The sequence below is a fragment of the Anser anser genome (genome assembly GCF_964211835.1).
Source record: "Anser anser genome assembly, chromosome: 3".
In the NCBI taxonomy this organism is placed as follows: domain Eukaryota; kingdom Metazoa; phylum Chordata; class Aves; order Anseriformes; family Anatidae; genus Anser; species Anser anser.
The window spans coordinates 61,507,220-61,521,445 of record NC_139722.1 but is presented as its reverse complement, the minus strand read 5'-3'; the positions used below and the strand labels follow the sequence as shown (position 1 = coordinate 61,521,445).

The 14,226-nt window shown below is 40.7% G+C and overlaps 1 protein-coding gene across 1 annotated transcript in view; it reads left to right on the top strand.

The window, feature by feature from the left end:
• LOC310896723 (uncharacterized protein) overlaps positions 1-14,226 on the top strand; it is a 58,091-nt gene that overhangs the window by 27,416 nt on the left and 16,449 nt on the right. Inside the window, exon 4 of the mRNA XM_083829349.1 lies at positions 5,589-5,804. Within this exon, the coding sequence (XP_083685475.1) occupies positions 5,589-5,804 (216 nt within the window). The remainder of the gene's footprint in view (positions 1-5,588; positions 5,805-14,226) is intronic.

Below are 14,226 nucleotides of genomic sequence, written 5' to 3'. Positions count from 1 at the left end.
GGCTATTCTCTTGTTTATGACAAGAACAGTCACATTTTAATTTAGTTTAGGATTAGTGGCAAATAACTACATCCCAGAAGGGTGTGCAATACTTATGAACTCACTTCTCTTGAAAGAATAGGCAAAATGTCATCAATTTTGTTTACAGTTTACAGTCACTGCAAGAAAGATAAGAAATACTGAACAGCTTTGGTTAACTTCGAAGGTCTTTGATGTTCCAGTAAAAGCAGAAGTAAAAAACAACAACAAAAAAAGTGACAGGGTGAAGAGGTATACTTAAGTTTACTCTTAACCATGAAGGTCTGTGACTATGAAGCTAACTGCATTTGTTCCAAACAAATTGTTCTATCCCAAACAAACAAACAGAAAACTACGGTGAGAAGTAAATTTACCATTTCACATGCATTTAATTCCCACAGCAAATTTAGATGAAAAAGTCAAAATCAGAAATATCTAAACAAATTGAAGCTCTCAAGAAAAAGTTGATTTTACTCAGCCAAAAATTTTTGTTCTGATCATTTCAGAGCAAGCCATCTGTCTAAATCTCTTTATTCTCCCTTAATTTAAATATACCATAGTTATGCCCACCCTCCCTCCCCCCCAAAAAAAAAAGAAAAAGAAAAAGAAAAGCCATTTGACTTGAAAATGTGAAAATTCTGTGCTTTGAAAAGTTTAAATGAGTTGTATTAAGATCTTCAAAACTCTCTTTTCAAAAATTATAAATGTTAGTAGATGTATTAAAGCTGATTACTCTTCAGTTAATTTTGTTGAGCTACATTTTTTTGCTTTGAATTTTATTCTCTCCAAAGAAGACATGACAAGGGTTCACTGAAACATTTGGAATCAACTTCTAGGTAATAGCACTAAGGCAATATTTGACAAATCTCAACCCTGTCTGCATGGATGGGTACGGATGGTCTCTTGCTCAGCCTCAGCAAGCAGCAAGGGACAGTATCCCTGAGCATGACGGGATGCTGATGTGCAGATCACTGGCAGCTGCTCAGCTCACACCACCAGCAAAGCAGACTCAAGACCATCTGCATGGGCCTAGGAGGTTGCACCTTCAAAGGATTAGTTTGGGAACAGCAAATCTCATAAGCGCAATTATAGCTTAATCAGAAGCTGTTGGGTGCTCCACAATGGGCATGTAGCAGAAGTAATTTCTAACGGATGTGAGTTCTTGATGAGAAAAAGGCGTAATGAACCTACAGTCAAGATGGGACAAGAGGAACTGGTGCACTTTTCTGAACTGCTCAGCTCTATCCTGATTACTTCAGCCACTCTTTGAGTCAGCTGCTTATACCCTGTAACGGTGGAGAGCATTGCCTGGAGGGTTTAAAGAGCCTTGTTTTGAAATGAAAGTACATAAATCTTCAGAAGGAGTTTGGAACAGAATTGCTTCCTGTAGCTGGGAGCAGGCTATAGTTTATTTACTGGTAGTTGGATATCATGTTAAGAATAAAAATATATTTGAATAATCAAATATACCTTACATTACTGCGAAGAATGATGCACTAGCACTGCAGTATCTGCACATCTTACAGTTCCCTAAATAATGAGCTATCATCTGCTCCTTGTTAATCTTTCTGTCTTTGTTATTTGGGGAAGCAACTGTGAGAAAATTCTTCAAAATTGTTCTTCTTTTTGTGCAATTCAGTGTTGGAGATTTTTAAGTGGAAGTGAGTTCAAAGGAATGAAGCATTGCACTTGGAAATCTTCGGTGACATTTAAGATAGCCCAAGTCAAACAGAGAGCAATAGATCTAAGGTGCTTGTCTAGTGCTAGTGTAAATGTAAATATTAAATATGTAAAAATCTTTGAAGTCTATTAAGGTTAAAGCTAGACAAAAACCTATAGTGTATACTTACAATTCAATGACTAACATGCACGCATAACATTTCAATAAACGTAAATGAGTCACTCTGAGAAGTAACATATAATCTACAAACCTCAATAGAAACCTGAGACCTGCAGAGCTAAAACCCAGGGAAGTTGTTTTTCTTCAGAAGTCTGTTCTTGGCCCAGCTGCTATGGAGGTGGTGCCAAATCATACTTGCAGTTTCAGATCAACGTTTTCAATGCTTTTGGATGGCCATAAACATCAAAAGTCAGTGGCGAAGCATACGGTTTTCCACTCTGAGCACTGGTAACAATTATCATTCTCTTCTGTTCACTTTACTCTGCATTATCTGTGAAATTTAAAAGGCAAATGTAGGGTTTATCTGCAGAGGGACACTAAGGGACATTAGTCTGAATTAGCCAAAGATGTAAAATTACAGAAGATTAGTTCAATGTCATTAAGGTCCTCATGGACATTTTAATTCACAATCAGCACAGAAATTTTAAGCTAGATAAATGAAGCAAATGGCTACAGGATGAATTAAGTCTGTTTTAATGCTGGAGCAAGCTGTCTACACGACACTTTGCTGCATGCTTAACTACTTCATATTTAGGTCAGTGGACATTAACACATCCATGTAGACAACATCTAAAAATAACAAGCACAAGCACTCTCGCCACAGCATTTGGCACTCACTGAAGTAGCAGCACTGGCTCAGCCTCAGCCTGCACCCCAGTCGGCGGGTGCGGAGCCCACATTTGAGGCTTTGCTGAATTTTGCCGAGTCAACGCAACACCACAAACTGAGCAAACGCGGCTGAATGTCTGTGAACATGCACTTCACCCTGTTCAACAGAGGAGAAGTAGAATTGTTTTAACTCTCATCTCTGTGGGTCCATTTGAACTTTGGAGGGGCTAACTTATTTGAACTACTTCCAGCTACCAAAAAAAAATTTAAAAAATCCTGCTACTCTGTTAAGTCTCTAAGCTAGCTCCTGCAGAAATTTTTTCACCTTAGCTTCCCTGAAACCCTGTTGTACTGAACAGAGCAATAAGATCAGAGCAGTATATGTAATTATATTTCTTTTTCATTTCTCATTATGGTTGAGATGGTACCCAGGTCACAGTTTGAATGCTCCCCAATACCTAGGCACACTAGAGATTTGTAAATGGAAACAGATGAATCTGTGACATAAATTATGATTAACTGTGTCACTGCAAATGTCCTGAATTTGAAATCACAAAGCTGAACATCATTGGCTCAATGGAATCTCAAACCCAGATTTTCATTTGAGTTCCTTCCTGGGCTGATGCTATATAATCAAGCAGTCTTGAACAAAAGACTGGGATATGTCCCTTAAATTTTGAGCAAAACTGAACCTGCACCTTGTTGCGATACAGCCCCCTCAATGCTGCCTATTTGGTTCTTTTATGCATGCTTGCTGGCTCGCCCATAAATATCTGACTGAAGATGCAGGATATCAAGGAAGAAAGGCAGAAACAGGTCAGAAAATACTTAACATCACCAGAATAACAAAAGAAAAGGTCAAAATGAACAGTTTACTCCTCTTGAAATGATATTTGAAGTACTGTATGTTTCCCATAATAAAACTCCCCTGGAAAATCAAGCATGTGGGTTTTGTTGTTGTTGTTGTTGTTTGTTTTGTTTTGTTTGTATGGTTGGTAGGTTTGGTTGCTTTTTGGTTTTAGGCTTGTTGGTTGGTGGTCGTTGCTGGTTTTTTTTTGTCCAGGAACATAATTATTCTTTTCAACATACCATGTTCTGGAATTTGATCGAGACACATAACTATGAATTTACTTGGAGAAAGTAACATAATTAATGATGTGCTTAACAACCATAGAAACAATTATGTTTGGCAAAATAAATGTGTTTAAAACATGCTAGAGTCAAAAGAACAGTTTCGAAATATGTTTATTGAAACGAAATCTGAAAAAAATAATTCTTCCCTCCTGCAACTTCAACCGACCAACCTGAAGTCAGAAAAGTCTGCATAAGGAAAACGGTGAGCAAAAAATCTCTCAGCACTGTTAGGGAGTTTAGGAATTATGAAAGCAGAGAAGTTCAATAAAAAAATATATTTTGGTTTTAACGTCCTGGAAAAATGATTCTACAAAACTTTAGGCACTCGGGTTTTAATTCTGAAAAAAACTGTTACCAAAGCATGCAGACATTGCACCTGCTTTCTACTGCATCCAGAAGTTGTAATGGGCAAATGGGGTGCTGGGTTTGTAAGGGTGCTCCAGAGCACAGAACTAGGGGCTGACACGGTCCACACCAAGTGGCATCACCAGAAACTGCAGACGGAGAATGCAGCGGGAATTGGCACGTTTACCCACAGACGGACATCTGTTTGCTTGGTTTCCATAGAGAGGAAAGAAAAAATGTTCCTAACCTTGAGATTTCCGGCGGGTCAGCAAAGCAGGGCAATCGCGGGTGTATCACTCAGCGAGGAGTCACCAGAAGGAGGCTGGTCAGACACGTTTCGCTCTGTTTGTTTGCCACAAGCCATCGTGGTAACCAGTTGCTGCGGCAGAGACTCCCACTGCTAACCAAACACTTGGCATCACGCTTATGACTAATGCAACATAAAAAAAGTTTATTTTCCTGATGTAAAGCATCATCTTATGGCAAACATCATCCCCTAATGCAGCATGAGGCCAAATGCTCTTCCTGGCTTCCCCTTGGTGGAAGCTGAGTGAGCAGAGGGTGAGGCAGGACAGCGCTGCCCCGCTCCCTTCCACCTACGGAGGTTTCAGCTCACAGGGCAAATAGGAGCTGGTCCAGCAGTCAGTCCTGATAGCACGTGTCCTCATACTCTCCTACTGTCTGCACCCAAAAGGCAGAGTAAATGGGAACGGAGATAAATGTATGTTTGTCAACTGTGTTTTGAACAGATTGGGTGCAAACGTAACACAGACCACGCTGCTGTCTCTGCTTCCTTTGCACAAAATGGGTTGGAAAAACAGCTCAGGAAAGCCTCTGGCTCCTCACTTAGAAACCGCAGCACGTTCAATTCACGTGCCGTAAAAGAGACAGTCAGAGAAGTGAAAGGAAGAGCAAACTGTGCACAGGGCTCACACTAAGCCCTGAGAGCACAGTGTGCTGCACCTGTGAATCAGGTGCTTCCTGCTGCAGCGCACCACGTCCTGCACAGGGAGATCAGGAAAAGGAGACACAGGGGGAGGCAGCTTAGAGGGGTCAGGGCCAAAATCCAGGGCAGGTCATTGGCAGAAACGGACCCTCAAATGTAGCAGCAGGAGGCACAGAAAAGGCTGAGATGGTACGCGAGGTCAGATATGAACAAAAGATACTTCTGTTGGAAAGGGACTGCAGACAATTTATGCGATTACTATTTCATACCTGCAAAAACAGGCTGCTTTCTCTCAAGAAGGAAAATTGAGCTGTCTAGGCTGGGAGTACTTGCTTCAGGTAGTTGTTTTCCTCTTCTCAGCAGTCTATCATATATTTTAATATCTTTATAAAGCCTGAAAAGTCGTTATTGTAGATAAACTGATGAAAGACTTGCACAAAGCAGCAAATGATTCTCAGCCCAAAAGAGCCCTGTGGTGCTGACACACCATAACCTATATGGCATCTGATCCTACAATTATATCTGATTATTTTCCCCAATCTGTGCCTTTATCCACATTAGAAACCCCGCTGCTCTATCCCAGCTTTTGCCATAAAACAGGCAAAGGGAGTCCATGATCTCTTTCTGTGTCAACAGGTACGGAGGTGGATTAAGAGCCCGATGGTTAGTGTGGAAAAGCACCCAAACGCCAGCCTCAAATACCCGGGGTCCACTGTGATGCACTTACCTGCGGGGGACTTGGAGCTGGAGGCTCCCCTGTGCCAGACCTGCCTGGGCGACCACTCCTTCCAGCAAGGCATCACTCCACAGGAGGCCGAGTCCTGCTCCTGGGAGAGCCAGCCAAGCAGCAAGGTGAGCCAGGCTTCCCTTCCCACCTGCTTACTTTGTGTATTTCACACCACCAACAGCGGGGCTGTGCAAGGCTGAAGTGCCTCGGTTTAGCCTCACAGTGTTCAAACTAATTGGTAATAACACTAAGTAGCATTTTCCTACTTTTCATAAACTGAGGCGTGGAGAGGTGAAGTTATCTTTCCAAGGTAACGAAAGGAACCAGGACCTTCCGTTCTGTGCTGCAAGTACAAGGCAACACTTTTTTGCCCCCATCCTTCATAGAATCACAGAATGGTTTGGGTTGGAAGGGACCTTAAAGACCATCTACTTCCAACCCCCTGCCATGGCCAGGGACACCTCCCACCAGACCAGGTTGCCCAAAGCCCCATCCAGCCTGGCCTTGCACACTTCCAGGGACACTTCCTCTTTAGGAACAGTAACTTGGCTTAGGGAGTTTTCCTGAACCAGAAGTGAATGATGCAGTGACTCTTTTCAGTGGAAAAGGCCGAGAAGTGGCTTTTCCGAGACAGAGTTTGAACCTTTCATCCATCATCCAGCTCCACCTAACCCTTGTGGAGAAAAGCCAAATGCAGAACAGCACATCGTGCTCAGAAGCCGTCATCCCTGGCGGACTCATCCCTGCCCAGAGACCACGCACAAAATCCAGAGAGGTGTACAAACATAAAAGCAAACAAATACGAATCTTTCCAAGTACAAAGCAGAGCAAATGTGACAAGGCATTTATCAGAGCGTGAGCGCAGAGCTCACAGCAGAAACATTTTTTTCATGATATGTCTGCTGCATTTTTAAACAGAGAACTTCTAACAGTGGTTAAAAGTGGAAGTCCTGTGCACTTCAGAAACTCAGCAAAAGCGTTTTGGGGAAACATATGCACAAGCTGAGGAGCTAATTACTCTATTTTGTTTCATTAAGAGAAAATTATCTTTGTTCAGGCTGAAGCATTAAAAAATGAAACCACCAAAGAGGGAGGATTCTGCAAATCCTTTGCCTTGCCATAAATCACACGTACTCCTATACAGCAGTACGGCCTCATGACTGATTTCAACCGGGTTTTGCATGCATATGGGATAGATTTGGCTGAGCACAGATCCCCTCAGACCTCTCGGTTCTTGTTACTCCAGGCAGTGGAGAGGCTGCTTAGTCAGCAGTTGGAGTCTGCAGCAAAGGGATATTCTGCACGCTGCTTTAAAAATAACATCGTCTGGCGAAAGACTCCTTGGCTAAAGCTACCCTGCATAAGGAGTCTTTTAAGTAAGTTACGGCACGGAGTCTTTGATGAGATTAAATGTAAGGTCACTGCCTCTTTCTCTACAGTAAAACCACACAGGAAGCTTTTAATAATAAAGTCTGAAGGAGCTAGGGCCTGACCTTTTCCAGGTTTAAAGAGAGCTGCTGGGTGAGAATCTGTTCAGGGGTTACAAATGGCAAAAACTGCATAATTGTGTGATAACTCCCTTCACTTTAAGCCAATGAACTTGAGCAGAGACGGTCTGCATTTCAAGGAGGAGAGAAAGAGGCCTCTTAAACCAGCAGGTAGTGTGGGATACACCAGTTACATTTGCTGTGTAATTCCTGTCTCTTTTTCTCCATTACTCATCCTTCTGTTTTCCAGTACTCTCGCCAGGTACTGATACAGTGATTACAGCTCCTTTGTACTATGCCCAAACACAAGGGTCCCACTGACCATTTCCTTCTGCTCAAGGGCAAATTAATTCACAAAGTAATCAGCTGTGAAATATTATTAAAGGCTTATTTAACGCAACAAGATTTCTCTGACATGTCTCAGACTATTCTGATCAGTTTGAAAAAAGCCTTATAAAAAATAACCCGATTAAACCATACCACCCAAGGGAAAATGTGTCTGTATTTCTATTCTTATTAAAAAAAAAAAAAAAAAAGGAAAGATCTCTAAATCACATTTACTGTGATGCTAATGATGTCATAGAGTCTTTAAAAATTGACAACATAAATAAGGCTATATTGAAACATAAAGTATTTTAAATAATGAGGGTTTTTTTTTTTTTTTTTATGATATGCTTCCATTTCCACCTCCCCAGGCTTTTCTATTGAGGCATGTGTCAGCTGGAGTTTATAAATGACTTCTTCTAAGTCCCCTCTGTTATTTGTATGATCATGTATTATTTCTGTACATCTGTATACTAGATAATTTTCAAGCATTTCCAGAAAGCAATGCTAATTTTCACAAGACTTACATAGGTATATTATTGTTTTTGTGACTGACTTGGATTAATTCTATGTAAAGCTTCTATCTGTTCTATCAGTGTAACAGCTGAAGCCCTGAGGGCTTTGGAGCACTGCCAGGGTAATGATTTACAATAGCCATCCCTCGCTTTTGCATGTGTATCTACATACTTCAGATTGTATAAAACTCACCATCTCGATGAGGAGGGTAAATTTCATTTCAAAATAAATTGCAGCACAGAGTAATGAATACCCCTGTGTAAACAAGCAGGTTTGGAAAGAGCAGGCTTTTTAGACCTGCTTAACTTTCTGCTAAACTCAAAGTGAACATGGTGAAAACTGGGTTTGAGTTAAATCTCTCAAGTGAAGATTTACCAATCTGAGTTAAAAAATAATAATAAAAATCCTTCGTATTCTGCATGATATGTAGATATGAATATGCTGCTTACACTGTATTGTCATGCCCTTGTTTCAGACCTTCCTCTAAATAAACAAAAGATAGCAGACCTTACTAGCAAGCTCAAAATATTTTTTTCCCCAGATAGAGCCAACAGCTAGGTTCAAGGCTAGTTCTGTTCTTTCAGCTTTCTCAAAAAAGGCTCCTGCTGCCCTATCTATCAGCTGGCATTTGTCCTGAAGCATCACGGACACATCTCTATCTTGTAGACCAAAGCCCTGAATGTTAAGAGCTATCTTTTCTCTCCAAACCTAAACAAAAACTCTGTGCTGCCCCTGGCTAAAGGATGAGAGAAGGGAAAGAACAGACTAATGCGTTTATTCCATTTAAGCAATGTGACTTTATATGGCTGGGAGCATGTATGTGTGTCCAGCACAGCCACAACTGCGTGACGGGGGACTTGGGGATGCTGAACAGGGCACTGAGCCCCTCCAGTCCGAGGAGCCATCTGTCCCCACATCAGGCATGGTATGGTGGGTCTGATGGGCAAAACCCCCAAATGGTTTTGGTCTCTTCACCCTCTTGCTGCTGCTGTGGGGCTGGCAGTGGCACTGTGATGGGAACATGAGTGGAAAGGAGATGGAGGTTGCTGAGGGAGCTACCCTCCTGGGCAAATCCATGCCTAGTGTCTTTAGTGAAGGAGCATCAGGAAAGCGTTTCTTAGGGTTGCAGGGAATTCGATGCTGCTACCTTTTTGGACAAGTTCTCTGTAACTTACTGGAAAATAATTGCTCTCAAAGACAATTCTGGATCACACTATTAAATCGACAGTAGGCATCTATTCTACTGCTAGAAACCACTTGAAGGACCTGTAGATTGGAGAGGTCTTGATTTCAGTCACATTTCAGCACTTTACCATATTTCAAATCTTGATTCAGACATGAAGAATGCTAAAAAAATGTACGCAAGACAAAGTTTGGGCAATTATTTGAGATAGTTCTACGTATGATACTCCCGTATAAATAACAAACATCTTTCAGAAACCTGCATATGAAATGGGGTAAGAATACATTTCAGGTGAAATATATTGTAGAATGGGACATCGTAAAAATGAATGTCTTCTATGGATTAGAAAGTATGGAGAAGAGAAAAGGAAATAGCTGACTAACTCACATAAAGAAAGAGTGTGGGAACAGACCTGACTGGACTTTTAAGGGGAAGATGATTTTCTCACACATTTTGGAAAAAAGTCTTTCTATTTTTAATGATCTGTGTTGGCGATGAGGCACCTTGTAATTTATACCCCAATAAGCACTAGTTAATACACAAAAATATGCACATGCAAAAGAGGACATGAAAATCCTGAAGGTTCAGTAGGGGACAATTAATCCTGGAATGAATATATGTGAAAAGTGCTGGAACAAAATATTATCTGAAAGGAAAAGCAAGTTTAAAAGAGTTCATATAACAGAATTGTTCAGGGAACTGAAATCTGGAGAAGACTGTGAGAGGCTCAAATAAACCTGGGCAAATTAACAACCTGATGGCAGATTACACTTGATAAAGACAGAAGCACCATAATGCACTTTGATGGAATAATTAGAACTACTCGGTACACATTGCAGGATCTTAAATTAATTGCGATTATTCCAGAAGGCAGCCCTGGGTGCCTCTTGTGAGCAGCTTGTTGAAGACCTCAGCTCAGTGTAGCTCAGCAGGTAGCACCCACACAGAGCAAAGCAGCCCCTCTACACGTTCGCTAAGCAATACAGTCCTCCATTTATTGGATTTTTGTAATTTAACTTGAGAATCCATAGCCACTGGACCTCTATAGCTTCTGTTTTACTTTTTTTCATATACAAGTAAACCCACCCATCCTATTCTGCTCCAGAAAATGTATTATAGTACTGCCTGAAAATGAAAGAGGGCTTTAGAGAAGTGAGTGGTTCAAGGTGAGCAATTAGAACAGTAATGATGGTATTTTATACTTCTCTCCATTCAGCACCTCCTGGCTGCACAAAGCTTATGTTTTCTGGATCATCACAAGTCAAAGTTGTAGCTTAATACTGCAAGATGACAGTCTCAAATGGAAAACTCATTTTCACCAGCATAGCTTACAGCTATTTCCTAAATAGTTCTTTCTAGCTGACTGCACTAAAGCTCTTTTAGCTATTGATATAAATGTGTCGCTAATGGGTTTTTGATGGAATTTGGAATTGAGTACATTTGAATACATATCTCCACCCATACGCAGAGGCTTACGTATCTGCCAATAGGTGTCTCTACTCTAGGAATTGGTTCATGTGCCTATCCAAAGACTGGTGACTCAAATGTGATTTCATTGTAGATCCTATAGCTTTACCAAGATGAAAAGCAATCTCAGATTTCTCTGTCGTTCTTATTTCAGCAGCTGTGAGGATCAGCTGTGAACACAGCATGCAAGTGAGGTGGGAACAGGCTTTGTTTCAGGGATTAAATCTAAATGCAGTACGTACTTTCATGGTTTTGTAATGGATTGATATAGGGTTATTATGGATAATATTTATTTAGACGAGTCAAAAGTGTTTAACACAAAAGCGTTTTCAAATGGAAATGGCAAAGCACAGTTTGCAAATGCACAGGCTAAAATTATGTATAATTTCAGTGAATGGCAAAGACTGAATAGCAGACAATTGCCTGTGGGGGTTTTTACGGTCCCAACTGAAAAAGCGATGTCTATAGCATGGAGCATATAAATCAGTTCCATGACTCAAAGAAATGATGTGATATGTCAGTCATCTGCTTTACAAATGTGCAGTGAGGCACTCAGTCATTTGTACATCCATCAGAGGTCTGTTCAGGTGGCATACATTTGGTAAATTAATTGGGCAAGTAAATATCAAAGTCTAAATACATTCTCTCATCCTTTCTGAACGTGGGTTCAACACTACTGAAAATAGTTAAAATATTTCCTATTTTAAAGAAACTAATTGTCAGAGTTTTTCCCTAGGGACATCTGCGGCTGGAAAATTATTTGTTGTACTTTCCACTGTGTTTCCACAATACCTGCACTGGAAATGACATCTCTCTCTGTTTCTTTTTTTAAATCTGGTGTTTATCTAGCACCATTTCCACTCAGAGATCCAAACAACTTTGCTAACAGAGAAACCAGAGAAAAGTATTCATTGCTCCATCAGCGGTAGTAACAAGCAAAATTATAGCGCAGGGAGTGTGAGGAATCTGGGGCAGACACAGTACGCCAGATTTCTGTTTAGTTTTGTCCTGTCATACAGGACAGACAAGGCACATTTCTGAGCAAGTGGTGAGACACATCAGGTCAAGAGATTTGCTAACCGGAATGGAACAATGTTCTTTATTTCTTCAGAATCTTGCTTCTGGCAACATTTAGTAGATGCTCAAAAAGAAGGTGAACAAAACCATTCAAAAAGCAGTTTGTTTGGAGGGAATATATTTCTTACAGCCTAACACTGTGTTTCATCCATTTGGTCTTCAAAGGCAGTATTTAGTGGGGATGATTGGGGATGTACTCTTCTATTGGAGTTTGATTCTAATCTGTTTATCGCCCATCTTGTAACCATTGCCTCAAATAGCTCATTTTGAAGATAATTCAGTGCTACATAAAAGATAAATAAAGGAGTCTGTTGCATTGTGTAACAAGGTCATAAAAACAATCTGACGGGCAATTAATACTCCTCTTTTAAAGAGTAACAGCACTGAAGATAAAACAACACTCTTACATACACATATGTAAGACCAAATCCAGGCAGCTAAAGACTAGGTCAGTAAAATAGCTGAGTGCTAGCTAAGAAGGACTTAAAAAATATATATATATATCAGTCCTATCCATCAAGGGATCAATAAGCCATGTTATAAAATATATATATATATATATCAGTCCTATCCATCAAGGGATCAATAAGCCATGTTATAACATAGTCAGGGGAGTCAGGTGTTGCACAGGGCGGGGGTATCGCAAGGGCAGAATCATCTGCAAGGCCACCTGTGCCACCTGGCCAGGGCCAGGGCCATGTCACCAGACAGACTGCTTGGAGAGGAGGCTCGGAGGCTCACATGAGCTGAAGCCTCCAGGACTTCCCCCTGCTAAAGAGTACCTCCTCGGGGCAACTTGTGTGCCTTCCTCCTCACACAGGTCAGGGTGCCAGGGTCATTCCATGGCATGCCTGGACTGTGCTTTTGAGGATCAACAGGAGTAAGTCTCATATGTCATTTTCCCTCTAAAGAAATACATCTCTGATCCAAGCACTTGCTCCATAAAGGTTTGTTTCTTCCTCCAGCTGCTCTATAAGCATCTGTCTGTCCATTCCAAGATATCAAAAGACATCCAAAGTGTCTTGATTGGTATGAGTAACACAGCGAATAATTTTGCTCTCATCTTATTGTTAGCACTGTAGCTATCGCATTCCTTTGCAGTTCATAAATAAGTATCACTATTTCTCTGTCTTCCAGATAGCCTGCTGTTTAGAACTCTCCACTTTGAGAGGTTATAATTGGCTAAGACCTCTGTAGTAAAGTAATGCATTCTGTAAATCCCATTATAATGTTAGTTAATACAGTGCATGAAGCTTATTTAAGGTTATTTAATACAATTCCCAGATCCCAGGACTCCTCAGTGTCTCCTATCCAATACAGTGCAAGTGCACTGTATCCAATTATCCCCTTTCCATTTTCTGAAGTCTTCAACCCCCTCCAAGTAGTCAGTACAGAATGTTTTAAAAGAGTTTCTGTAACGTGGTCTCTGTTTGAAAGAGGCAAGATAAGACGACTTTTTCAAGCATTTGCATTAATGGAAAGATAATTATTTCCAAAGCAGCAGTGCAGCTGCACAAAAGTTTGTATGGCTGTTATATCACACCCTATTGACATTATAATTAAAATAGATCAACAAAAATGCTCAGAACTCATAACACACTGTTTCAGAATTATTTTGGAACTTTACTGGCAATGAAGGCACTGGGTTTAACATCTTTTGGTGGTTTTGCATAGATTGAGGAATTAATATTGGAGAAAAAAGTACCCTGTTTTCCTGATAAAGAGCTTTGTAGGAGTGCACCCCATCTGACCTCTTCAAAAGACGCTTGAGTCTTGAAGCAAGGGGAGTCACGCCCATGGGGCTTTAGAAATGTTTAGAAATTACCACTTTTAAGGAACCGAAAATGAATCCAAACCCTTCTAATAAAGAAATCCTTAGCAGAGAGATGTCATGTGAAACCATGTGGCTTTTGCTTTCACATGAAACAAAGATTTTTGTTGTTGTTGTTTTCTTTGTAGATAAATGAATTTAGGGACAGATTAAAAACCAAAACCAACCAAACAAAAAAAAGATAAAACCCATAAATGTTTTAAGAAGGGTGTGATAACACGTGATTACCACACCTGTCTTCTGGAGCAGAAACCACTCCCTACTGTTAAATACTTAAATCTTCTATCTTATAAGAGACATAAGGTGTTGAGCAAGCATGAAGGAAACACAAAAAGGGGATAGATGTATCTACCCAAACCATGAAGAAAGATTAGCATGCAAAAATGGTCTCTAAGAGAGTGCAATAGGATCCACTTTTGTCCTTGAAAGATAAGAGGAAGAGCTGCTAAGAGTGGGTACCTCCCATATACTATTGCTGAAAGTTTCCAACACTGCAAGTCTGAGGAAAACACTGAAAGTCTGAGACTAGAATTTAGATGCCTTTTCAAGTACCATAGGAGGGGAACAAAATAACCTTCCCACTGCCGAATGGTCTTCTCACTGTTCACAGAATCACAGAATCACAGAACTGAAGGGGTTGGAAGGGACCTCGAAAGATCATC